General features: G+C 46.5%; 1 protein-coding gene across 1 annotated transcript; it reads left to right on the top strand.

Moving 5' to 3' along the window:
• The first annotated feature begins 1,926 nt into the window (after positions 1-1,926).
• Positions 1,927-21,720, top strand: LOC101602299 (testis specific 10 interacting protein). Its single transcript, XM_004656699.2, has 8 exons — positions 1,927-2,037; positions 3,794-3,933; positions 4,017-4,708; positions 4,851-4,995; positions 16,600-16,767; positions 20,477-20,576; positions 21,000-21,118; positions 21,597-21,720. Exons 1-8 carry the CDS (start codon positions 1,927-1,929, stop codon positions 21,718-21,720), a joined length of 1,599 nt encoding a protein of 532 aa, XP_004656756.2.
• The last annotated feature ends 2,047 nt before the right edge of the window (positions 21,721-23,767 follow it).

The following is a 23,767-nucleotide window of genomic DNA, read 5'->3' as shown; positions in this document are numbered from 1 at the left end:
TGGAGTTCGTTTGCAGTGGCTCAAAGCCCTGGCATGCCCATTCTCTCTCTCTCCCTCCTCTCACCCCTCTTTCTCTGTCTGTTGCTCTCAAAAAAAAAAAAAACCAAAACAAACAAACAAACAAACAAAAAAAAAAAACACGCAGTGAACTCAAGGTTGGCCTGAGCTAGACTGAGACTCTACCGTGAAAAATCAGAAATAAATAAATAAAAATTGGGTACAGAGCTGGGCAAAGTGATGCATGCCTTTAATCTCAGTAACGTGGAGGCTGAGGTAAGAAGATTGATATGAGCTCATGGCCAGCCTGGGGCCACAGAGGTAGTTCATATCAGCTTGAAAAAAAATGGGGGCTGGAGATATGGTTCAGAAGTCAAGGCACTTGCCTGCAAAGCCTAATGACCTGTGTCTGGACCTGGGTTTGATTCCTAAGTAACCATGTAAAACTGGGTGCACAAAGTGGCACATGCATCTGAAGTTTGTTTGCAATGGCTAGAGGCCCTGGTATGCCCATTCTCTCTCTCTCTCTCCCTCTCTCTTCTTGCAAATAAATAAATAATTTAAAAAAATGGAAAGCCGGGGGTGGTGATGCATGCCTTTAATCCCAGCACTTGGGAGGCAGAGGTAGGAGGATCGCTGAGAGTTCAAGGCCACCCTGAGACTACATAGTGAATTCCAGGTCAGCCTGGACCAGAGTGAGACCCTACCTTGAAAAACCAAGAAAGAAAAAATTGGGACCATCAACATGTCATGGATGATGGAGGAGGGCAAAAATACCTTACATCAAAATAGAGAAGGGTGGGGGATAGAAAGATGGTCCAGTAGTTAAAGGTATTTGACTTCCTAGCCTGATTGGGTTTGATTCCCCAATATAAATGCAAGTGTACAAAGTGATGCATGCAATCTGGAGTTTGTTTGCAGTGGCCAGATGCCCTCGTATGTCCATTCTCTCTCTGTACCTGTACCTATCTGCCTCTTTTTCAGTTTCTCTCTCTCTTTCAAAATAAAAAATATATGTATATAGTATAATTTTTTGGTTTTTCAAGGTAGGGTCTCACTCTAGCTCAGGCTGACCTGGAATTCACTATGTAGTCTCAGGGTGGCCTCCAACTCACAGCGATCCACCTCCCTCAACCTCCTGAGTGCTGGGATTAAAGGCATGTGTAGCCATGCCTGGTCAAAACTCATTTTATTTTGTTTTTATTATTTTTATTTTTTGGGTTTTCAAGGTAGGGTCATGCCCTGGCTCACCTGGAATTAGTCTCAGGTTGGCCTTGAACTCACAGTGTTCCTCTTACCTTGGCCTCCCAAGTGCTAGGATTAAATGCATGCACCACCTCACTGGACTAAAACTCACATTATGTGGATAAAATTGAAACAGTATCATTCTCTGGGCTCTGATTGGCCTGCTGACTACTTTCTCTTGGGTGTGGTTTCCAACTACCTGGACCTGTTAGAGGCCTGAAAGAAAGTTGAATAAGATACCCTGCCGGGCAGGAGGCCAAGGTAGGAGAATTTTGTGAGTTCGAGGCTAGCCTGGGACTACATAGTGAATTCCAAGTCAGCCTGGGCTAGAGTGAAACTCTCCCGCAAGGAAAAATAAAAAAGGAAAAGATATCCTGAGTTCAATAGCCTTACCATCTTCATAGGACCTGAGCACTTGTGAGATTTTGAGTTCTGAGGGGAAACATAGTGAGATAGGAAACTTAAATTGGATCACGCAACGGGTCTATGGCAGAGGCAGGATGCAGATGCCGGCCTGGGTCCTGTTGACCGTTCTCTGTCAGCCTCCTATACCCTGGCTGACCCTCACTTGGGATATATTTTTCAAGAGTCCTTCAAATTGGCCAAGGGCTGGTTGCCATAGAGATGACCAGGATGGCAGTTCCAGAGCTAGCAGGTGGGGGTGGGAGAAGGCAGACCACCAATATGCTAAACGCTGACCAACTTTTGACCACGACCACATCTGAAAGACCAAAGCAGGGTCCAGTGACAACTGTAGGACTCTTCAGACTTCTATCAAGCCTCTCCCAGGAGCAGGTGAGGAAGGCAGGCCCACTTGGGGAAACTCCAACTGCCTGAAACATTCACAATCATCCTATTTCAGCTTCCTGAGTAGCTGGAATTGTAGGGGTGTGTTGTCACACCTGACCATTTTTAGTTCTCTTTCTTTTTGTCTGAGACTATTAGTTTAAGAGAAGGAAGAGACCGAGTGTGGTGGCGCATGCCTTTAATCCCAGCACTCGGGAGGCAGAAGTAGGATGGTCGCTGTGAGGCTGGTCTGAGATTGCATAGTGAATTCCAGGTCAGCTTGGGCTAGAACAAGACTGGACTTTAAAAACCAGTGAAGTCTTCGGGCGTGGTGGCACATGCCTTTAATCCCAGAACTCAGGAGGCAGGGGTAAGAGAATCGCCATAAATTCGAGGCCACCCTGAGAGTACATAGTTAATTCCAGGACAGCCTGAGCTAGAGTGAAACCCTACCTCCAAAAAACACAACAAAACAGAAACAAAAAACCCAATAAAATAAAATAAAACAATAAAATAAAAAGATAGCTGGGCGTGGTGGCGCACACCTTTAATCCCAGTACTTGGGAGGAAGAGGTAGGTGGGTTGCCATGAGTTTGAGGCCACCCTGAGATTATATAGTGAATTCCAGGACAGCCTTGGCTAGAGTGAGACCCTATCTCAAAAGACAAAAACAAAAGATATAAAATGAAAAAAATAAATAAAATGGGGGAAAGGAAAGAGGAGATAGTATGAAAAGCTTGTTTGAAACAGCCTCCTACTTTTTTTTTTTTTTTCTTTGAGGTAGGGTATCTGTCTAGCTCAGGTTGACCTGGAATTCACTATACAATCTCAGGTTGGCCTTAGACTCACGGCGATCCTCCTACCTCTGCCTCCTGAGTGCTGGGATTAGAGGTGTGGTGCACCATCACGCCCATTTTAGATGCATGAACCATATTGTGCATCTGTACATGGGTCCTGGAAAGCCGAACCTGTGTCCATTAGCTTTGCAGGCAAATGCTAAACTGCTAGGTCGTCTCTCCAGCTTCTTTTCTTTTTGAAAAATATATTTTATTTATTTATTTATTTATTTATTGAAGAGAAAGAGACAGAGAGAGAGAGAGAGAGAGAGAGAGATTGGGAGAGAATGATACACTGGGGCGTCCAGCCTCTGCAAACAAACTCTAGACACATGTGCCACCCTGCTGTGTGTCTGGCTTACGTGGGTCCTGGAGAATGAGCCTGGGTCCTTAGACTTCGCAGGCAAGTGCCTTAACCATTAAGCCATCACTCTTTTCCTTTTTTTCTCTCTCTCTCTTTTGTTTTTGAGGTAGGTTCTCACCCTAGCCCAGGCTGACCTGGAATTCACTATGTAGTCTCAAGGTGGCCTTGAACTCAGGTGAGCCTCCTACCTCCCAAATGCTGGGATTAAAGACGTGCAACACTACACCAGGCTTTTTTCTTTTCTTCTTCGTCTTCTTTTTTTTAGATGAGTTACATTAATGTTGCTTACGGGAGCATGCCTAAGGGGGTGAGCCTTAGTTTTTGCATTTGTGTCCACCTCCTTGAGCACTCCCTTGGTGAAGTCAAATGTGTTAATGCCTGAAGATCCTGAGCCTAAGCATCTGCATTTCCTGCAAACTTAACCGAAAGGGTGTAACAGCAAGTTACCGGTCAGTTTTAGAAACAGCTGAGTCCAGCCAGTGTGCAAAGAGAGGAGCTCTCTGGGAAGATGTCGAATGGTACACGAGGTTGCTCAGAGCTGGCCTCCCGTCCTGTTCCTGCCCAGGGGAACCTGCGGGGTGGTGAAGGTGTGCAGAGTCAGCGCTGCCAGCTGCAGAGGGCTCAGCGTGCAAGACAGACGACCAAGAAGGAGCGCAGGCCCCGACGGCGGAACAAGAAACGACAAGACTCTGCTGAGGCTGAAGAGTAAGCAGCTGGCGACGGGCCAGGTTGGGGACACGGGCCCGGGACGACCCTCATCCTGACCCTTGCTCGCTCTCTTTCCTAAGGCTCTTCACCACACCTCGGAAGCCTTCCTTCCCCTTCCAGTGGGCCTGGGAGAGCTTCCTTGTAGATGACCAGACTCTGCTTCAGCCAAGCTCCTCTGTGGCCCAGGGCCACCAATCCCTGCCCGTGCCACGGGAGGCTCCCCAGCTTAAGTCCAGGCAGAAGTCGGCCACCGACCTCCCAGAACCCCCTGATCCCTGCCAGAGGTTGGAGGCGCAGAGTCTGGAGAAGAGACAGCAGCCGGGGCCCTGGGGCGGCACCAGTCCTCTGCTGGGCAAAGCAGAGACCCAAGGGCCAGAACCATCCAGTGAAGGTGGCCTTTGGCCAGCAGGGAAGGGGTCAGGGTCAGGGTCAGAGTGTGAAGAGACCTCTGAGCTGGAAGGGCAGGGGGCCGAGGAGGAGGCCGAGAGGGCTGTGAGCCCTGGGGAACTAACCCAGCTCCCAGAGAGGGGCTCGCCCCTAGAGGAGGAGTGGGTGACCGGGGAGCGTGGTCCCCCCCACAGAAGGAAGGGCGGCTCTCGGAAAAAGGGGTGGAATTCTGAAGCGAAGGCTCCAGAAGCAGGGGAGCCGCAGAGCCACGGCCAGGGAAGCAGCTTCCGAGGCCCACAGAGGGGGAAGTTGAGGGCCAAGGAGCTGGAAGGGCCCTGGGACCTGGAGAGGCTGCACAAGCAGTTACAGGAAGAGCTGGATTGTGGTGAGTGTGGCCAAAGGCCTGGCTTCCCTGGAAGCTGCTGGAGACTTAGACGGGGCAGGACTGGGCTTTGGGTGCTAGGTGAGGGTGCAGTGGGCCGGGAGAGACAATATCCGTATTTCTGACTTGATCCCACTGTGGACAGGCCCTCAGAAGCAGACCTGGAAGACTTTGCGGGCTGCTATCCAGGCCTCTAGCAGGAGTGGGAAGATCCAGTCCGTGGCTGATGAGGAGACTTCGTCTTCCAGCTTTCCTAATCGCACCTTCCACAAACGACAGGAGGCTACCAGGTGAGAGGGAAGGGCAAGGAGGACAAGGAGTGATGAAGGGTGCACATTCATTTGTTTACCCATGTATCGGTCTTCTTGATCACCTAATCATACATCCACTGATAACGTGCATTTAAACATCCATCTCTCTATTTGACCAACTGTATTGACTTATGTCACTTTCTTAAAAAAAAAAATTATTTGATGGGGTGGGGGCATATGCCAGGGCCTCTGCAAACTCCAGACTCATGTGCCACTTTGTGCAACTGGCTTTATGTGGGTACCAGGGAATTGAACCCAGGCCTGAAAAAAAAGCACCTATAACCACTGAGCCATTTCCCCAGCCTGATATATGTCATTTTTTATTCAACTCCCATCTTTTCTTTTTTTAAATATTTATTTATTTATTTATTTGACAGAAAAAGAGGGAGGAAGAGAGAGAAAGAGAGAATGGACATGCCAGGGCCTCTAGCCACTGCAAATGGACTCCAGACACATGCGACCTGGCCCCTTGCGCACCTGGCTAATGTGGGTCCTGGGGAATCAAACCTGGGCCCTTTTTCTCTGCAGGCAAACACCTTAACCTCTAAGCCATCCCTTCAGCCCCATCTTTTCTGTTTTTATTTTTTTTGAGGTAGGGTTTCACTCTAGTCCAGGCTGACCTGGAATTCACTGTGTAGTCTCAGGCTGGTCTCGAACTCATGGTGACCCTCCTACCTCTGCCTCCCAACTGCTGGGATTACAGGCATGCACCACCACACTCAGATCTTTTTTTTTTTTTTTTTTTTTTTGAGTTAGGGTCTCACTCTAGCCCAGGCTGACCTGCATGGAATTCACTATGTAGTCTCAGGGTGGCCTTGAACTCATGGCAATCCTCCTACCTCCTCCTCCCAAGTGCTGGGATTAAAGGCATGTGCCACTATACCTGGCTTTTTTTAAAAAAATTTTTCTTCATTCATTTATTTGTTTATTTAAACGAGGGTCTCATTCTAGTCCAGGCTGACCTGGAATTCACTCTGTACTCCCAGGCTGGCCTCAAATTCACAGTGATTCTCCTACCTGCCTCCTGAGTGCTGGATTATAGGTGTGTGCCACCACACCTGGCCCATTTTTTCTTCTCTCCATTACCCTAGTGACTAAGTGATTAGTGTGTCATATATTAAGTGTCTAATCTTGGGACCTCATGATATAAAGGAGAAGGACTTGACTTATCTCTGAAAAGCTCAAGGTCTAGAAGAGCAAACAGCTAGGTAATGATGTCAGTTTAGTTTAACAATTACTACATTTCACTTGAACTAGAGACTGTAGGTACAGAGGAAGAAGATTGGAGGTTGGGAGGGGGCTGTTGGCAATGTCTCTGTAAGGGGTGGTTAGGACCTGAACCATGAGCCCATCTGGATGAAGTGAATGGGATGTACTTACAGAGTTCCTTTGTTAAGATAAAATTTATTTGAGAGATAGAGAAACAAAGAGAATGGGCATGCCAGGGCTTCCAGCCACTGCAAACAAACTCCAGATGCATGTTCCACCTTGTGTATCTGGTTTATGTGGGTCCTGAGGAACCGAACCTGGGTTCTTTGGCTTTGCAGGCAAACGCCTTAACTGCTAAGCCATCTCTCCAGCCCCACTTATAGAATTCTTTAGAGGTCTAACCTATTTTTTTTTTAAATTTTTATTTTGGTGTGTGTGTTTTGCTGGTGATCAAACTCAGGACCTCAAGGCAAGTGCATATTATAGATCTCTCTCTCTCTTTTTTAAGTTTTCCCAGATAGTGTCTCACTCTAGCCTAGGCTGACCTGGAATTCACTATGTAGTCTCAGGCTGGCTTTGCTACCTCTGTCTCCCGAGATTAAAGGCATACACCACCATGCCTGGCTAGAATAGACCTCTTGAATTTACTTCTGTCTAACTGAAAACTGTGAGTTTGAGGCCACCTGAGACTACCTAGGATATTCCAGGTCAGCTTGGGCTAGAGGAAGACCCTACCTCAAAAAAATTTTTTTTCAAATAAATAAATATTTTATTTTTATTTATTTATTTATTTGAGAGAGAGAGAGAAAGAGAAAGAGAGAATGGGCACTCCAGGGATACCCATTGCAAATGAACTCCATTCGCATGCACCATCATGTGCATCTGGCTTGTGTGAGTCCTGGAAAATCAAACCTGGATCCTTAGTCTTTACAGGCAAGCACCTTAACTGCTAATCCATCTCTCCAACCCTAAAGATGGTTTTATGGTAGGGTCTCACTCTAGATCAGGCTGTCCTGGAACTCATAGTGATCCTCCTACCTCTGCCACCTGTGTGGTTGGGATTAAAGGCATGCACCACCACACCTGGCTTTAACTAAAATTTTATTTAATTTAAAAAATACTTTTGGGACTCTGCTTTTTCGGGCTGGGCTCTGCTTTGCTTGACTTCGCTCCTGCCCCAGGGACACACGTGGATCTGGCATTCCCCTCAGCATAACACCGCTTCTAGGTCTGGGGAAACTTCTGCAGGCCTCCACTTGGTTACATGCATGATTTTCCTCTGGTCTCTGTACCACATGCCTATTTCCCTCACACTCTAGATCCACCATGTGGGTGCTGAAATTTCCTTAAACTCAGGGTAACCATGAGTGTAACTCCTTTTTTTTTTTTTTTTTTTTGAGGTAGGGTCTCACTCTGGCCAGGCTGACCTGGAATTCACTATGGAGTCTCAGGGTGGCCTCAAACTCATGGCAATCCTCCTACCTCTGCCTCCCAAGTGCTGGGATTAAAGGCGTGCGCCACCATGCCTGGCGAGTGTAACTCTTTTCATTACTCATTTCTCCTTTGAATTTCTTGGTCTCTGCTTTGATTTTTTTTTCTCTCTCTCTACTATTCTTCCTTAAGTCACCACCATTTCTCTTTTCACTTTCTTCTGTGGGGAAAGCACATGGCAGGCGCCACGGGCATTCCTTCTACATCTCCCCACACAAGTTCCTAAATTCTACCTTCCATGCGCTCGTGACTCTACCTCAGTCTTTCTTTGAAAGCCACAGTTTCTCTTAAGTCTATGTGCTTGCAGCTTTACTCTAATCTCTCTCTCTCTCTTTTCTTTTCTTTTTTAAGGTAGGGTCTCACCCTATCCCAGGCTAACCTGGAATTAACTATGTAATCCCAGGCTGGCCTCAAACTCACAGTAAGCCACCTGCCTCTGCCTCCCAAGTGCTGGGATTAAAGGCATGTGCCACCACACCTGGCTTCATCTGTCTCTTTAAAAGACTCAGTTTCTCTTTCTTTTGGTTTTTTTGTTTTTTTTGAGGTAGGGTCTCACTCTAGCCCAGGCTGACCTGGAATTCACTATGGAGTCTCAGGGTGCCCCCCCCCCAAAATAAATAAAATAAATACAAAAATAAAAAATACTTTTGGGCTGGAGAAGGTTTAGTGGCTAAGGCGCTTGCCTGCAAAATCAAAGGACCCAGGTTCAGTTCTCCAATGCCCACATAAAGCCAGATGTGCAAGGTGGTGCATACATCTGAAGTTTGTCTGTAGTGGCTAGGGGCCCTGGCACACCTATTCTCTCCCTCTACCTTTTAAAATAAATAATTAAAAATATTTTATTTATTGTCTGTGTGTTTACAGGTGTGCCAGGGTCTCTTGCCACTGCAAACAAATGCCAGACACTTGCACCATTTTTAGGCAATTCTCTTAACCCCTGAGCCATCTCTCCAGCCTTTCTTGCATTATTTTTAACATTTGGCTTTTCTGTGGGTGCTGGGGAATTGAAACCAGGACAGAAAGCTTTGCAAGCAAGTAACTTTAACTGCTAAGCCATCTCCCCAGCTAACTTAAATTTGATATTCCCCTTTCTTCTTTAATTTTTTTTTTTTTTTTGCCAGGCATGGTGGCACATGCCTTTAATCCCAGCACTCAGGAGGCAGAGGTAGGAGGATTGCAGTGAGTTTGAGGCCACCCTGAGACTCCATAGTGAATTCCAGGCCAGCCTGGGCTAGAGTGAAACTCTACCTTGAAAAAACAAATATATATATATATATATATTTTTTTTTTTTAAGGTACAATCTCGCTCTCTCACAGGCTGACCTGGAATTCACTATGGAGTCTCAGGGTGGCCTCAAACTCACAGTGATCTTCTTACTTGTGCCTCCCAAGTGCTGTGATTAAAGGTGTGTGCCACAATACCTGGCTTTTTTTTAAAAAAAAAAATTTTTTTAGAGAAATACTGAGAGAGAGAGAAAATTGGCATGGCATGCCAGGGACTCAGCCACTGAAATTGAACTTCAGATGCTTTTGCCACCTAGTGGGCATGAGTGATCTTGCGCTTGCTTCACCTTTGTGCACCTGGCTTACGTGGGATCTGGAGAGTCCTTAGGCTTCACAAGCAAGCACCTGAACCGCTAAGCCATCTCTTCAGCCCTCTATTTTTAAAAGATATTTTAGTTTGATTTATTTATTTGAGAGATAAGGAGAGAGATACAAAAATAGGCAGGTAAAGAGAGAGAATGGGTGCGCCAGCACCTTCAGCCAATGCAAACGAGCTCCAGATGCATGTGCCCCCTTGTGCATCTGGCTTATGTGGGTCCTGGGAAGTCAGTCTTGGGGAGTCAAACCTGGGTCCTTTGGCTTTGGAGGCAAGTGCCTTAACCACTAAGCCATCTCTCCAGCCCAGCCCTCTATTTTTTTAAAAAAATATTTTTATTTATTTGAGAGAGATAGGGGGAGAGGGAGAGAATGGGCAAATGAACTCCAGGTGTGTGTGCCACCACATGCATCTGGCTTATGTGGGTGCTTGGAAATCGAACCTGGGTTCAATCAAACCTGGGTCCTTAGGCTTCACAGGCAAATGCCTTAACCACTAAGCCATCTCTCCAGCCCAGCCCTCTATTTTTTTTTTTTTTTTTGAGGTAGGGTCTCACTCTAGCCCAGGCTGACCTGGAATTCACTATGGAGTCTCAGGGTGGCCTCAAACTCACGGCGAGCCTCCTACCTCTGCCTCCCAAGTGCTGGGATTAAAGGCATGTGCCACCATGCCCGGCTTGCAGCCCTCTATTTTCACAAAAAAATATTTTTGTTTATTTATTAGAGAGAGATAGGGGAAGAGGGAGAGAGAATGGGCAAATGAACTCCAGATGCATGTGCCACCATGTGCATCTGATTTATGTGAGTCCTGGGAACTCAAACCTGGTTTCAATCACACATGGGTCCTTAGGCTTCACAGGCAAATGCCTTAACCACTAAGCCATCTCTCCAACCCCAGGTCTATTTTTTAAATTAAAAATATTTTATTCTTATTTATTTGAGGAGGGGGAGAAAGAGGCAAATAGAGAAAGAGAGATAGTGATAATGGTCATATCAGAGCCTTGAGGCATTGCAAATAAACTTCAGATGCATGCACCATATGGCTTGCATGGGTACTGGGGAATCAAACCCAGGTCCTTAGGCTTTGTAGGCAAGCACCCTAACCACTAAACAATCTCTCCAGCCCCATTTTTAAAAATTTATTTGAGAGAGAGAGAGAGGGGCAGGTGGGGAGGTGGGGAGAATGAGAAGGTGCACCAGGGCCTCTAGTCACTGCAAAGGAGCTACAAATGTATGTGCCACCTTGTGCATCTGACTTTACACGGGTACTAGGAATCGTACCTGGGTCCTTTGGCTTTGCTGGCAAGTGCCTTAACAGCTAAGCAATCTTTCAAGTCCTGAAATTTGATATCCTTTAATCTACCCTACCCCCAAACCCTGGGAACCATTGCTGTTCTCTACTCCAAAAAGAACATAAACATACTAATGATGTCTACGTACTTGTCTTCCTGTGCCTGTATTCTTTTTTTTTTTCACTTAATAGAATGTCTTTCGGATTCATATATTTTACTGCAAATTCTGGTTGGTTTTTTTTTGTTGTTGTTGTTTTTTCGAGGTAGGTTCTCACTTTAGCCCAGGCTGACCTGGAATTCACTATGTAGTCTTAGGGTGCCCTTGAACTCATGGCAATCCTCCTTCCTCTGCCTCCTGTGTGCTGGGATTAAAGGTGTGCGCCACCACACCTGGCTTTTTTTGGTTTTTCAGGGTAGGGTCTCACTTTAGCCCAGGTTGACCTTTTGTAATTCACTATGTAGTCTCAGGCTGACGTTAAACTCATAGTAATCCTCCCATCTCTGCCTCCCAAGTGCTGGGTTTAAAGGCGTGCACCACCATGCCTGGCTCTGGAAATCCATCTTTAAATTTTTTTTTAAATATTTTATTTATTTATTTATGAGAGAGAAAAAGACAAATAGAGAGAAAGAGAGAATGAGCCTCTAACAGATGAATGAACTCCTTTATGTGGGCACAGGGGAATCAAACCCAAGTGATTAGGTATTACAGGTAAGTGCCTGTAATCACTGAGCCATCTCTCTAAGCCCCTCAATTTATTTTTCCTTAAGATAACTTTGAAGCCCAGTGTGGTGGCACAAGCCTGTACCCCCAGCATTCAAGAGTTGGAGGCAGGACGATAATGAGTTCGAGACCATCTTAGGCTCCATAGTGGCCATAGGTGCCAACCTGGGCAACATAAGACACTGTTACAAAAAAAGGAAACTGAGCTGGGCATGGGGCACACACCTTTAATCCCAGCACTCAGTAGGCAGAGGTAGGAGGACCATCATGAGTTTGAGGCCACCCTGAGAGTACATGATGAATTCCAGGATAGCCTCGGCTAGAGCAAGACTCTACATTGGGAAAAAAAGAAAGAAAGAAAGAAAGAAAGAAAGGAAGGAAGGAAGGAAGGAAGGAAGGAAGGAAGGAAGGAAGGAAGGAAGGAAGGAAGGAAGAAAGAAAGAGAGAAAGAAAGAAAGAAAACCTGAGTATGGTGGTGCACACCTTTAACCTTAGTATTTAGGAAGCAAAGGCAAGGTAGGACGATGGCTTTGGGTTCAAGGCCAGCCTGAAACTACATAGTGAATTCCAGATCAGCCTAGGCTAGAATGAGAATGTACCTCAAAAAAAAAAAAAAAAAAAAAAAAACCAAAAAACATAAGGGCTGCAGAGATGGCTTAGCCGTTAAGTGCTTGCCTGTGAAGCCTAAGGACCCCAGTTTGAGACTGGCTCAATTCCCCAGGACCCACATAAACCAGATGCATGAAGTGGCACATGCATCTGGAGTTTGTTTTCAGTGGCTGGAGGCCCTGGCATGCCTATTTTTTCTGTATCTGCCTCTTTCTCTGTCTGTCACTCTCAAATAAATAAAATAAATAAACATAAAAAAGATTGCTTTGCTTTGGTCCTCTGGCATCTTTGGTGGTTTCATATGAATTCTAGGGTTTTCCTATCTCTGTGAAAAATGCCATTGGAAGTTTTACAAGGCTTGCATTGGATCTGTGTACTTTGAGAAGAGTTCAGTCCTGCTAAGGCACCTCTAGTGCTTGCCTATTCCCCGTGCTTGGAATCTTCCCATGCTTCCCTGAGCCCCTGGAACAAAGCCAAGACGTCGCGGTCCAGTGACTCCCACTTTCGCTGCCCAGCTGGTCCGAGCAGCTGTGATGCCCCATGTTCTTCCCTCCCTCCTGTTCTAGGATTTCCCCTTTCATTCACTTGCACAGCTAACTTACATGTATTCTTCCACTCCATAGTCAGGTGTCCCTCCAACAAGCTGTGGTTTCCTCCATCACAGCACTTGCCAAAGCACAGCTACACTGGGATCTTCAACTGTCCATCTTTGCCCACACTGAGGGGTCTCTGAGGGTGTGTGCCAGGTCCCTGCTGCCTTACAGAACATCTGCATATCGTCGTTACCCTTAAATATGCACTGATTTAATGGCTGTATTTGTCTTTGCCCATCTTTCTGTCTGACCACAGTTCAATTATGATGAATTCACCAAAGCTTTAACCCCCGTATGTGCTAGGTGCTGAGGCAGTGCCCAGGAAGACAAGAAACCCTGGTGGCAGGTCTCATCAGGCTTACTTGGGAAGTCTATTCTGTTTGGGAAGAGGGCTACAATTAATAAAGAAATGAGGGCTGAAAAAGCCAGGTGTGGTGGCTCATGCCTTTAATCCTAGCACTCAGGAGGTAGAGGTAGGAGGATCACTGTGAGTTAGAGATCACCCTGAGACTACAGAGTGAACTCAGGTTAGCCTGGGCTAGAGTGAGACCCTATTTTGAAAAACCGAAAAGAAAGAAAGAAAGAAAGAAGAAAGAAAGAAATGAGGACTGGAGAGATGGCTTAGTGGTTAAAGTGCTTGCGTACCTGCAAAGCCAAAGGACTCAGGTTCAATTCCCCAGTACCTATGTAAGCCAGATATACAAGGTGGTGCATGCATCTGGGGTTTATTTACACTGGCTAGAGGCCCTGGTATGTCCATTCTGTCTATATATCCGCCTCTCCTTCTCTCTCTCATAAATAAAATAAAAAATAACTAAAATATTTTTATTTATTTTTTATTATTATTATTATTTTTTTTTTTGGTTTTTCGAGGTAGGGTCTCACTCTGGTCCAGGCTGACCTGGAATTAACTCTGTCATCTCAGGGTGGCCTTGAACTCATGGCAATCCTCCTACCTCTGCCTCCCAAGTGCTGGGATTAAATGCGTGCGCCACCACGCCCGGCTGGTTTTTCAAGGTAGGATCTCACTCCAGCCCAGGCTATCCTGGAATCAACTTTGTGGTCTCAGGGTGGCCTCAAACTCATGGTGATCCTCCTACCTTTGCCTCCCAAGTGCTGGGATTAAAGGCATGTGCCACCATGCCCAGCCAAATAAAATATTTTTTAAAATATGCTTGAGGGACTGGAGAAATGGCTTAGCTGTTAAAGCATTTGCCTGCAAAGCCAAAGGACCTCGGTTTGATTCCCCCTGACCCACGTAAGCCAGATGCACAAGGGGGTGCATGTGTCTGAAGTTTGTTTTCAGTGGCTGGAGGCCCTGGCACACCCATTCTCTCTGCCTCCTGAGTGCAGAGGTAGGATTGCCATGAGTTTGAGGCCGTTTGATACTACAGAGTGAGTTCCAGGTCACCCTGGGCTAGAGTGAGTCCCTACCTTGAAAAAACAAAATAAACAACAACAAAAACATAAAGAAATGAGGCTGGTGATGTACCTCAGTTGGTAGATGGCTTACCTAGTATATTAGTTTATTTTTCTTATTTCTGTGACCAAACACAAAAAGGCAATGTTCAGCTCACATTCCCCCCCCCCCCGTCTCTCTCTCTCTCTCTCTCTCTTAATCTGTGTGTTTGTGTGTCATGTAAAGGAGCACATGTGGAGGTCAGAAGAGATTCGTGGATGTGTTAGGGTAAGGGTTATGGCTACAGCTAAGGCTAGGCTTAGGGTTAGGCATAGGGCTTGTGAGGTTTAGGGTTAGGGTTGTTCTACCTTGTTTGAGGCAAGGCATGGTCTCTTGTCACTGCTCTGTACATCAGGCTTCTGGCACAAGAGCTTCTGGGGGTTCTCCTATATCTGCCTCCCATCTTTCTGTAGAAGGGCCAGGATTACATACACTCATTTGTGTTAAGGTGTCTGGCTTTATGTGGATTCTGGGAATTCAGGTCATTGGGCTTGCAGAGCAAGTGTTTTTACCCATTGAGACATGCCCCAAGCCACTTTGTCCCTTTTATATAGTCCAAGACCCCATCCTACAAAATGGTGCTACCCACATTTAGTGTGGTTCTACCTCCTCAATTAGCCTAATCTACAAACTTCTTCACAAACTCAGTTTGCTTCTGTGTGATTCTAAACCCCACCAAGTTGGAAAGATTAACCATCATACCTAGCATGCTCAAAACTCTGCGTTTGGTTCCCAGTATTACTGAATATGGTGTCACATACTGTAATTCCAGCCCTCAGGAGGTAGAGGCAGGGGAGGTCATAAGTTTAAGGTCAGCTTCTGCTGCATATCGAGTTTGAGGTCATCCTGGGATAGATGAAAAATGAAAAGAACAAAACGTGTAGTTAGAAATGAGCTAGGAAGAAGTTGGTGTGGTCAGGAAAAGTCTTTCTATGAGAACTAACATTTGAACCAAAACCTGGTTGACAAGAAGAAACTTGTCATGAGATCTGGGGAAGAATGTTCCAGGTCTGTCTAGCTCTGCCTATTGAACTATCCATACCTTTCATCTACGTGGTCTTTTACCCACTGAGCATTTTCTTTCTTTCCATTCATCCATCCTTCCATCCCTATGTTTTTATCCATCCAACTATGTCTCAAACCATTAGGCATTAACCTAGCTGATGCCAGATATAGGGAGCCGAAGACAAGAACAGATTTGGCTCCTTTTCAAGGACAGCTGCTTTGCAAGGAAAAATGAACAATGCAAGAGGGGTCCCAGGTCATGTGCTGAGTTACTCATGGGCTCAGGAGACCTGGAACTGGAGTTCACTGCTGGACACCAGGGAAAGGCTTACTCTCCTCACTCACTTATCCAGCTAACTTTTTTTTTTTTAAGTATTTTATTTATTTACTTGAGAAATACAGACAGAGAGAAAGAGGTAAACACACAGAGAGAGTATAATCTCACCAAGGCCTTCTGCTACTGCAAATGACCAAATACATGCACCACTTTTTGCATCTGGCTTTACATGGGTGCTAGGGAATCAAACCTAAGCCTCAGGCTTTGCAAACAAGCGCCTTTAACCACTGAGCCATCTCTCCAGCCAGCCCTTCTTTTTTGTTTTGAGGTAGGACCTCACTCTAGCCCAGACTGACCTAGAATTCCACTCTGTAATATCAGGCTGGCCTTGAACTCACAACAATTCTCCTACCTCTGTCTTCTGAGTGCTGGAATTAAAGGTGTGCACCACCATGTCTGGCTAGGCTATTATTATTTTCACTGTAATTTTAATTTATTTATCTATTTTTGGCTTTTGATTTAAAAAAAAATTTTTTTTTGAGGCAGGGTCTTACTCTAGTCCAGAATGACCTGGAACTCATTTAGTAGTCTCAGGTTGTCCCCCAGTTCACAGTGGTTCTTCTACCTTGGTCTCCCCGAGCGCTGGGATTAAAGGTGTGCACCTCTATACCTGGCATCACAGTTCATTTTAAAACACTGCTGATAATTTTTTTTTTTTTTTTTTGAGGTAGTGAGTGTCTCCCTCTAGCCCAGGCTGATCTGGAACTCACTCTGTAGTCTCAGGGTGGCCACCAACTCACGGTGATCCTCCTACCTCTGCTTCCCAAGTGCTGGGATTAAAGATGTGCGCCACCATGCCCGGTTTATTATTTTGAAAATGCTTGTAAGGATGTGGATAAAAAAAATTCATACACTGTTGGTGGGAATAGAAGCAAATATACCAGCTAACTTTTTTGTTTGTTTGTTTGTTTGTTTTGTTTTTTTGAGGTAGGATCTCACGCTAGCTCAGGCTGACCTGGAATTCACCATGTAGTCTCAGGGTGTCCTCAAACTCTTGGTGATCCTCCTATCTCTGCCTCCCAAGTGCTGCAGCTAACTTCTTAAACTCCATAATCATCTGGGACTGAGGACCAAACCACCAGATGCAAGCTTTATTTATCTGGCCATACTTTCATAACCAACCCCGTATGTTCTCCAGAACCTTGGCTTGCTGGGACCCGGAGTCCCTCCTCTCAAGGTCTCATATTCTTCTGTTTTCCTGGCCCTCCTTGAAGCTCCTGGTCCCCATAGACCTTTTCCTTTCCTCTTTTTTTACTCTCTCCACCCAGAAACCTGCTGCAGGCCTGGGAGCGGCAACAGCTGGAGGAGCAGCAGCAGACTGAGAAGCGCAAGGCTCGGGAGCACCAGGTTCAGCAGCAAGTGGCCCGCTGCCTGGCAGCCTACACACCCCGGAGCCGGGGAGCCTTGGCTGCCCAGCGCAAGCTGGAGGAGCTGAGGTAGGAGCCCATTGCTGTGGAGGGACCGGGGGGCGGGGGTGTGAAGCAGGGAGGCCATGCTAGGTATGGCTGCAAGGTCCCAAGGCAGGCTGGCCAGGCCATTTGCCTATGTTTTATAATATGAAGATGGTGAGGCCCTCAGAGTTAATAATGACAGTCCCTCAGCTCTTGAATGCTCAAGGTCAAAATATCCTGCAAATCTTATTAATTTTGTTTGTTTTTACGTTTTTTCAAGGTAAGGTCTCACTGTAGCCCAGGCTGACCTGGAATTCACTATGTAGTCTCAGGGTGGCCTCAAACTCATGGTTATTCACCTATCTCTGCCTCCCAAGTGCTGGGATTAAAGTCATGCACCACCACACCCAGCTAAATCTTATTTTTTTTCTGGTTCCCAGTGCAAAGCGCGCTTATTATAAAAATTTCAGAATGGGCTGGAAGAGATGGCTTAGCGGTTAAGACTCTTGCCTGCAAAGCCAAAGGACCCAGGCTCAATTCCCCAGGACCCGTATTAGCCAGATGCATAAGGTGGCGCATGTGTCTGGAGTACGTTTGAAGCAGCTGAAGGCCCTGAGTGCTGGGATTAAAGGTGTGCACCACACCTGGCTAAGCAAATCTTTTTTGACTCCCAACAGGCCCACACATTAGGTAGTATCAACACCCACAGTCGTACAGATAAGGCAACTGAAGTCCAAAGAGCTTAAATAATTTTCTGAGGTCTGAGGTGCACAGTAGAGTTGGGGTTCTGGTTCAGGGAGCTGCTTAGTTAGTTTGCTACACTGCTCATATGCTTGTGTGCCCACCCTTTTAGTGAGGATGGTGCCCACAATGACTAAACCTCATGAAATAGGTAACACCAATAAATATGATCATCCCAGCCATTGATCTGAGCATCTATGGGGTCCTTTCCAGTTTTTGTCTCCTTTCACTCATGGTGTGTGGCTTCTGGAGCTGCAGTAAGGCTGCAAAGGACTTAGTGGGGGCTCAGATAACCTACTCTGAAGTTAGGAAATGTAGACTCAGAAAGGCCAAGGGTATTTAGAGACATAAATTGCAGAAAAGTTGTCATTCTATAGACCAGGAACTCTTTTTTTTTTTTTTTTTTTTTTTGGTTTTTCGAGGTAGGGTCTCACTCTGGCTCAAGCTGACCTGGAATTCACTATGTAGTCTCAGGGTGGCCTCGAACTCACGGCGATCCTCCTACCTCTGCCTCCTGAGTGCTGGGATTAAAGACGTGCACCACCACGCCCGGCTTTAGACCAGGAACTCTTAAAAAATAAAAATAAAACAACAAAGTCCCCAGACACAGAGATCAATTTATTTTTATTTTTTTGTTTATTGTTTTTGGCTGTTGGCAAAACATTTTATTATGAAGACTTTAATTATAACATGTTAAACTAAAAATAAGCCAAAAATTGTAGGTTTATTTTTCACTAAACAGGCAATTGAAATACATGGTACAAAAATAAGTGGTAATATTGTAAAATGAAATGGAGAAAATAAATAATTTAATTTTCCATCTATGAGAATTTAACAATAAAATCACAGTTTACTTTGTCTTATAGATGTGCTTGTTGGATCTATTCATCCTTATCTAAGGCAACTGGAAACTCCTGAAGTTTTGTTTTTTTTTTTCTTTTGGCCTTACCCATACAGTGCAAAGGGGGAAAGAGTTTACAAACCTTTTTAAAAAATAACTAAATGATACAAACCAACATCAGACATATTTATTTATTTGAGAGCAACAGACAGACAGAAAAAGAGGCAGATAGAGAGACAGAGCGAGGATGGGCACGCCATGGCTTCCAGCCACTGCAGACGAACCCTAGATGCATGCGACCCTTGTGCATCTGGCTTATGTGGGTCCTGGGGAATTGAGCTTCGAACTGGGGTCCTTGGGCTTCACAGGCAAGCACTTAATGCTAAGCCATTTCTCCAGCCCAAGACCAGGAACTTTAATGTAGCTAGACTAGCCTCAGTCTTATAACGCTTCTCCTGCCTCACCCTCCTCTGTGCTGGAATGACAAACACTTGCTAACATGAACTGCTATCCTTGGATTTCTAGTAGTTGGAAGTATGAGGTTCACCCTCTTGAGGAGCAGGTGCGCAAAAGGAATGTTGGAGTGTTTCAGGTGTGCCCCTTCTTTCCTTCTGTTCAGAGGTGAAGGCATAAACTAATCTTCCCCGGGGAAGACGCCCAGCCCTCACTGCCTTCTCAGGGTAGGTGCAAGAGAAAGAACTCTCCCCTACTGGAAGTTCAACTTTGTAACAAAGACTTCACCCTGTGCAAGAAGGGAAGCACAGAAGAAGCACTATAGGGCTGATGTCCACTGGCACCACTTCCTTTTTTTCCTCTATTTTTAAAATTTTATCTTATTTATTTATTTGAGAGACAGAAAGAGGCAGATAGAGTGAATGGGTGCACCAGGGCCTCTAGCTATTGCAAACAAACTCCAAACCCATGTGCCACCTTGTGCATCTGGCTTACATGGGTACTGGGCAATTGAATCTGGGTCCTTAGGCTTTGCAGACAAATGCCTTAACCACTAAGCCATCTCTCCAGCCCCTTTTCTATTTTTTTTTTTTTTTTTAGGTAGGGTCTCACTGTAGCTCAGGCTGACCTGGAATTCACTGTGTAGTCTCGGGGGTCTCGAACTCATGGCAGTCCTTCTACCTCTGCCTCCCGAGGACTGAGACTAAAGGTGTGCACTACCATGCTAGTCAGCAACTTCAAGGCCTCCTCTTGTTTCCTCCCCAGAACTGGGATTATAGGTGCATCACCATGCCTGGCTTTTATGTGATCACTGAGGATACGAACTGAGGTCCTCATGCTTACACGGCAAACACTTTACCAAGTCATCTCCCCGGCCCTGAGCTATGTTCTTTTGTTTCTGAGAGTGGAGGTGGGGGAAGGGTTGATTTTCAGAGAAGGGAAGGCTTTGTAAAGAGGCACTCAGAAGCCAACGCTAGTCCCCTGCCTCAAGGGTAGCTGGAAGGATAGGTGAACTTTGGCTGCATAGCCAAGACTTGGGCTCTGGACTCATTCCTTCACTTGCCAGCTGCACAACCTTGGACAAGTCCCGTGACCCTCCTGAGCCATCAGAAAAATGAGGCAAATGATGCCCATCCTGACAGTTTCACCTAAGAAATCCCAGGGCCAGAATGGGAATGAAGTGGCTTTGTAAAGGTCAGAGGGACCTTTTTTTAATTTATTTTGGTTTTTCGAGGCCAGGTCTCTCCCTAGCCCAGACTGACCTGAAATTCATTATGAAGTCTCAGGGTGGCCTTGAACTCACAGCAGTTCTTCTACCTCTGCCTCCCGAGTGCTGGGATTAAAGGTGTGCGCCACCATGCCCGGCTTGGGGCCTTTATTTTTATAAAATGTTCAGTGAGGGCTGGAGAGATGGCTTAGAGGTTAAACGCTTGCCTGTGAAGCCTAAGGACCCCGGTTCAAGGCTCGGTTCCCCAGGTCCCACGTTAGCCAGATGCACAAGGGGGCACACGCGTCTGGAGTTCGTTTGCAGAGGCTGGAAGCCCTGGCGCACCCATTCTCTCTCTCTCCCTCTATCTGTCCTTCTCTCTGTGTCTGTCACTCTCAAATAAATAAATAAATAAAAATTTAAAAAAAAAAGTTCAGCGAGGACTAGTAGGCTTTGGGCTGGGAATGGGTTATGTCCATGGTTAGCTGCCCAGAGACCTGTCTGCCCCACAGGCGCCAGGAGCGACAGCGCTTTGCTGAATACCAGGCGGAGTTGCAGGGCATCCAGCACAGGGTGCAATCCCGGCCTTTCCTGTTTCAGCAGGCCATGCAGGTGAGGACCAACACCTGTGTGGGAAGACCGTACTCCTGAGAAAGGAGCTGCCCAAGTGTGCACAGAAGCAAGGTTGGAATGGAGTCCTATCTGATGGTTCCTTGGAAGTTCTGGGACCCCCCTCAGTAATCAGAGCCCAACAGAGACCCTAGCAGCCTTGGCCAAGAGCAGGAATGTGCCTATTCTCTCTATCTGCCACTTTCTCTCTCAAATAAAATATTTCATTTATCTGTAAGAGAGGCAGATAAAGAGAGGGTGGACATGCTAGGGTCTCCAGCCACTATGGACAAACTCCAGACGCATGCACCACTTTGTGCATCTGGCTTATGTGAGTACTGGGGAATTGAACCTAGGTCCTTAGGCTTTGCAGGCAAGGGCCTTAACTGCTAAGCCATCTCTCCAGACCCTTTTTTGTATTGTCAGACCAATGCCAGGCTCGCGGTGACTAGGCGCTTCTCCCAGGTGCTATCGGACCTGGGAGTAGATGAGGAGCATCTGCTGGCTGAGGCAGGAAACACAGAGGACACCTCTCGGAAATCCAGGTGAGGCCATCTGGCCAGTCAAAACCTGGCTCTCCTGACCTGTGGTGGGATGGGGGACCCATACCAGCCTCTAGGCTTTGCAGTTTCCTTCATATCACCCAAGAAGATGGACCAGGGTTATTGTTCCTACTTTTCAGTGAGGAAACTAATGACCTGAGGGGCAAGTCCCTGCTTGAGGTCCCAGGAACAAATGAGTAAGAGATAGTCTGGGACTCTGTAGCCATCTAAACAGCCAAGCCTCCATTAGAGGCAGGTGCCACACTGGTCACTGTATAACTACTGTCCCTTATGCTTTAGAATAATCAGAGCAAGAATTATAAAGCTCACTGTGCAATCAAACTACATAGGCCTCTAGGAGGGCATGGCACTTGCCCAGAATTACACAGCAGCCCAGCAAAAGAGTTGGATTTAAATCAGTGACCACCCTGGGCATAGGGTTGGGAACTGAGGAGCCTATTGGACCCCATCTGTCTTTAAGGAGCCACCGGTCAGTGGGAGTAGTCATGGAGCCCTCTTCTTCAAGTCCCCCAAAGATGGGAGCCACTGGCAGCCAACATGGCAGACACTCCTCTCCCAGCCTGGACCTAGAATATAGTCCCTGAGATAAAAATTAAAGGTTTTTTATTTTGGCAACTACAGTGTGAGATTTCTGAGGGGCGGGGGTGGGGGGGAGAATGGTTGTAGGGTGGCAGGAGGCTTAGCTCTGTTTCACATTCCCCAGGATCTCTGGCTGCCCCCTCCCCATAATCTGTCTCATAGGACATCAGGCAAAGGGGCAACTTCTCCATCCTTAGTACAAAAGATATGCTTGGACCTAGAAATTCTAGTTAACAGGACATTGGGCCTCTGCCTTTGAGGACTCCCACTTCCGGAGCTGGGCTTTAAAGGGGCACATATAACATGCCCAAACATGAGATGGCCTACACAGGAAGCCCACAGACTAGCAACTGTGGGTGGGGATGTCAAGAGGAATTGTGTAAACTATTAACTTAAAAGCACCCTTCCTCAAGAAAAACAAAGGGCTGTGGGACTGGAGAGTTGGTTCACTGGTTAAGGAGCTTGCCTGTGAAGCCTAAGGATCCAGGTTCAATTTCCCAGAATCAGCGCATGTGTCTGGAGTTTGACTGCAGTGGCCAGAGGCTCTGGTGTGTCCATTCTCTCTCTCTCAAATAAATGAACTTAAAAAAGAAAGAAAGAAAGAAGGAAGGCTGGAGAGATAGATGGCTTAGCAATTAAGGCGCTTGCCTGCAAAGCCAAAGGACCCAGGTTTGATTCCCCAGGACCCATGTAAGTCAGATGGACAAGGTGGGACATGCATCTGAAGATCATTTGCAACAGCTGATAGGCTTGGTGTGCCCATTCTCTCTCTGCCTTTCACTCTCTCAAATAAATAAATAAATAAATAAATAATTTTTTAAAAGAGAAAGAGCTGCGTTTGGTGGTTCAAGCCTGTAATCTCAGCACTCAGGAGGCTGAGGCAGGTAGATAACTAGGGGTTTAAGACACCCACATAAAAGCCAGGCATGGTGATGCAACTGCAATCCCTGTCCTGGAGAGGTGGAAACAAGAGGATCCCTTGAACTTGCTGACTATCTAGTCTAGCTGAGTTAGTGAGAGATCCTTTGTCAAACAACAATAACAACAAAAGGTGGAGGGGCTGGAGAGATGGCTCAGCAGCTAAAATGCTTGCTTGCAAAGCCTAAAGGTCAGGGTTTGATTTCCCAGTACCCACATAAAGCCAGATGCACAACGTGGTGCATGCATCTGGAGTTCGTCGGCAGCGGCTGGAAGCCCTGGGCACTTATTCTCTTGCTTTTATTTTATGTCTCTCTGTTTGCAAATAAACTTAAAAAAATTTAAAAAGCATAAAAGGGAAATTGAAACTGTACTTCTCCCATAACATGGAACGTGCCAAATGTGCACTCAAGTTCGGTACGATAATGCACACCTGAAATCCCAGCAATTGGGATACAGGAAAACCAGAAAGTTCAAGGTCATCATCCAGAGTACATAGGAAGTTAAGAGGCCACTTTGGTTCCACAGCAAGACCTTGTCTCAAAAAACAAACCCGAAACACACACATAAAACAACACTGCACTCAATTTCACCTGGCTACAGGCACATAGTCCATAGGGAGTTCCTTAATTCAGAGTCCAGGTTAAAAAGACCCAACCCAGACAACGTAGGAGGGCAGCGTTCGCTCACAGTACTGGCTGAGCGGGGTGGAGGGGATCCTGAGGCTACAGCAAGAAAACATGCGGCCAACACCGAAGGGAGCCCACTAGACAGGCACCCATTGAAGAGGAGCAGTCCTAGGAAAGACAAGCAAACAGCACTACGCAGCTAGGGGCGTGCGAGCGGAAAAGGCCGAGGAGGGAGCTTCGCTGCAGTCAAGGTATCCACGATAGGTCCTTACGGGTCTGCGATTGCGGTCTACCGGAGCGGCGAAAAGGCCAACTCCGAACCCCGGCAGAAGGGCCTGTGCAATACTGCCCTAGGCCTACGGCGGCCGGGAACGTTCAATCAGTCTTCCCATGAGCCTTTGGAACAGGATTCCAGGCAAAATCCGGAAGCAGCCACTCTTGGCTTCCGGCAACAGGACGGCGGCTGCCGTGTGACCCGGAAGTGCTCCCATTTTGCGTCGTCGGG

The sequence above is a fragment of the Jaculus jaculus genome, chromosome 1 (genome assembly GCF_020740685.1).
Source record: "Jaculus jaculus isolate mJacJac1 chromosome 1, mJacJac1.mat.Y.cur, whole genome shotgun sequence".
Lineage (NCBI taxonomy): Eukaryota > Metazoa > Chordata > Mammalia > Rodentia > Dipodidae > Jaculus > Jaculus jaculus.
Note: the sequence above shows the minus strand (reverse complement) of the source record. Positions and strands in the feature narration are given on the sequence as shown.

Coding starts and splice junctions, on each gene's coding strand:
- LOC101602299 (XM_004656699.2), top strand. CDS start 1,927: ATGCTAAACGCTGACCAACTTTTGACCACGACCACATCTGAAAGACCA. Junction 20,577..20,999: donor TGTTTCAGCAGGCCATGCAG/GTGAGGACCAAC, acceptor TTGTATTGTCAG/ACCAATGCCAGGCTCGCGGT. Junction 21,119..21,596: donor GACACCTCTCGGAAATCCAG/GTGAGGCCATCT, acceptor TCTGTCTTTAAG/GAGCCACCGGTCAGTGGGAG.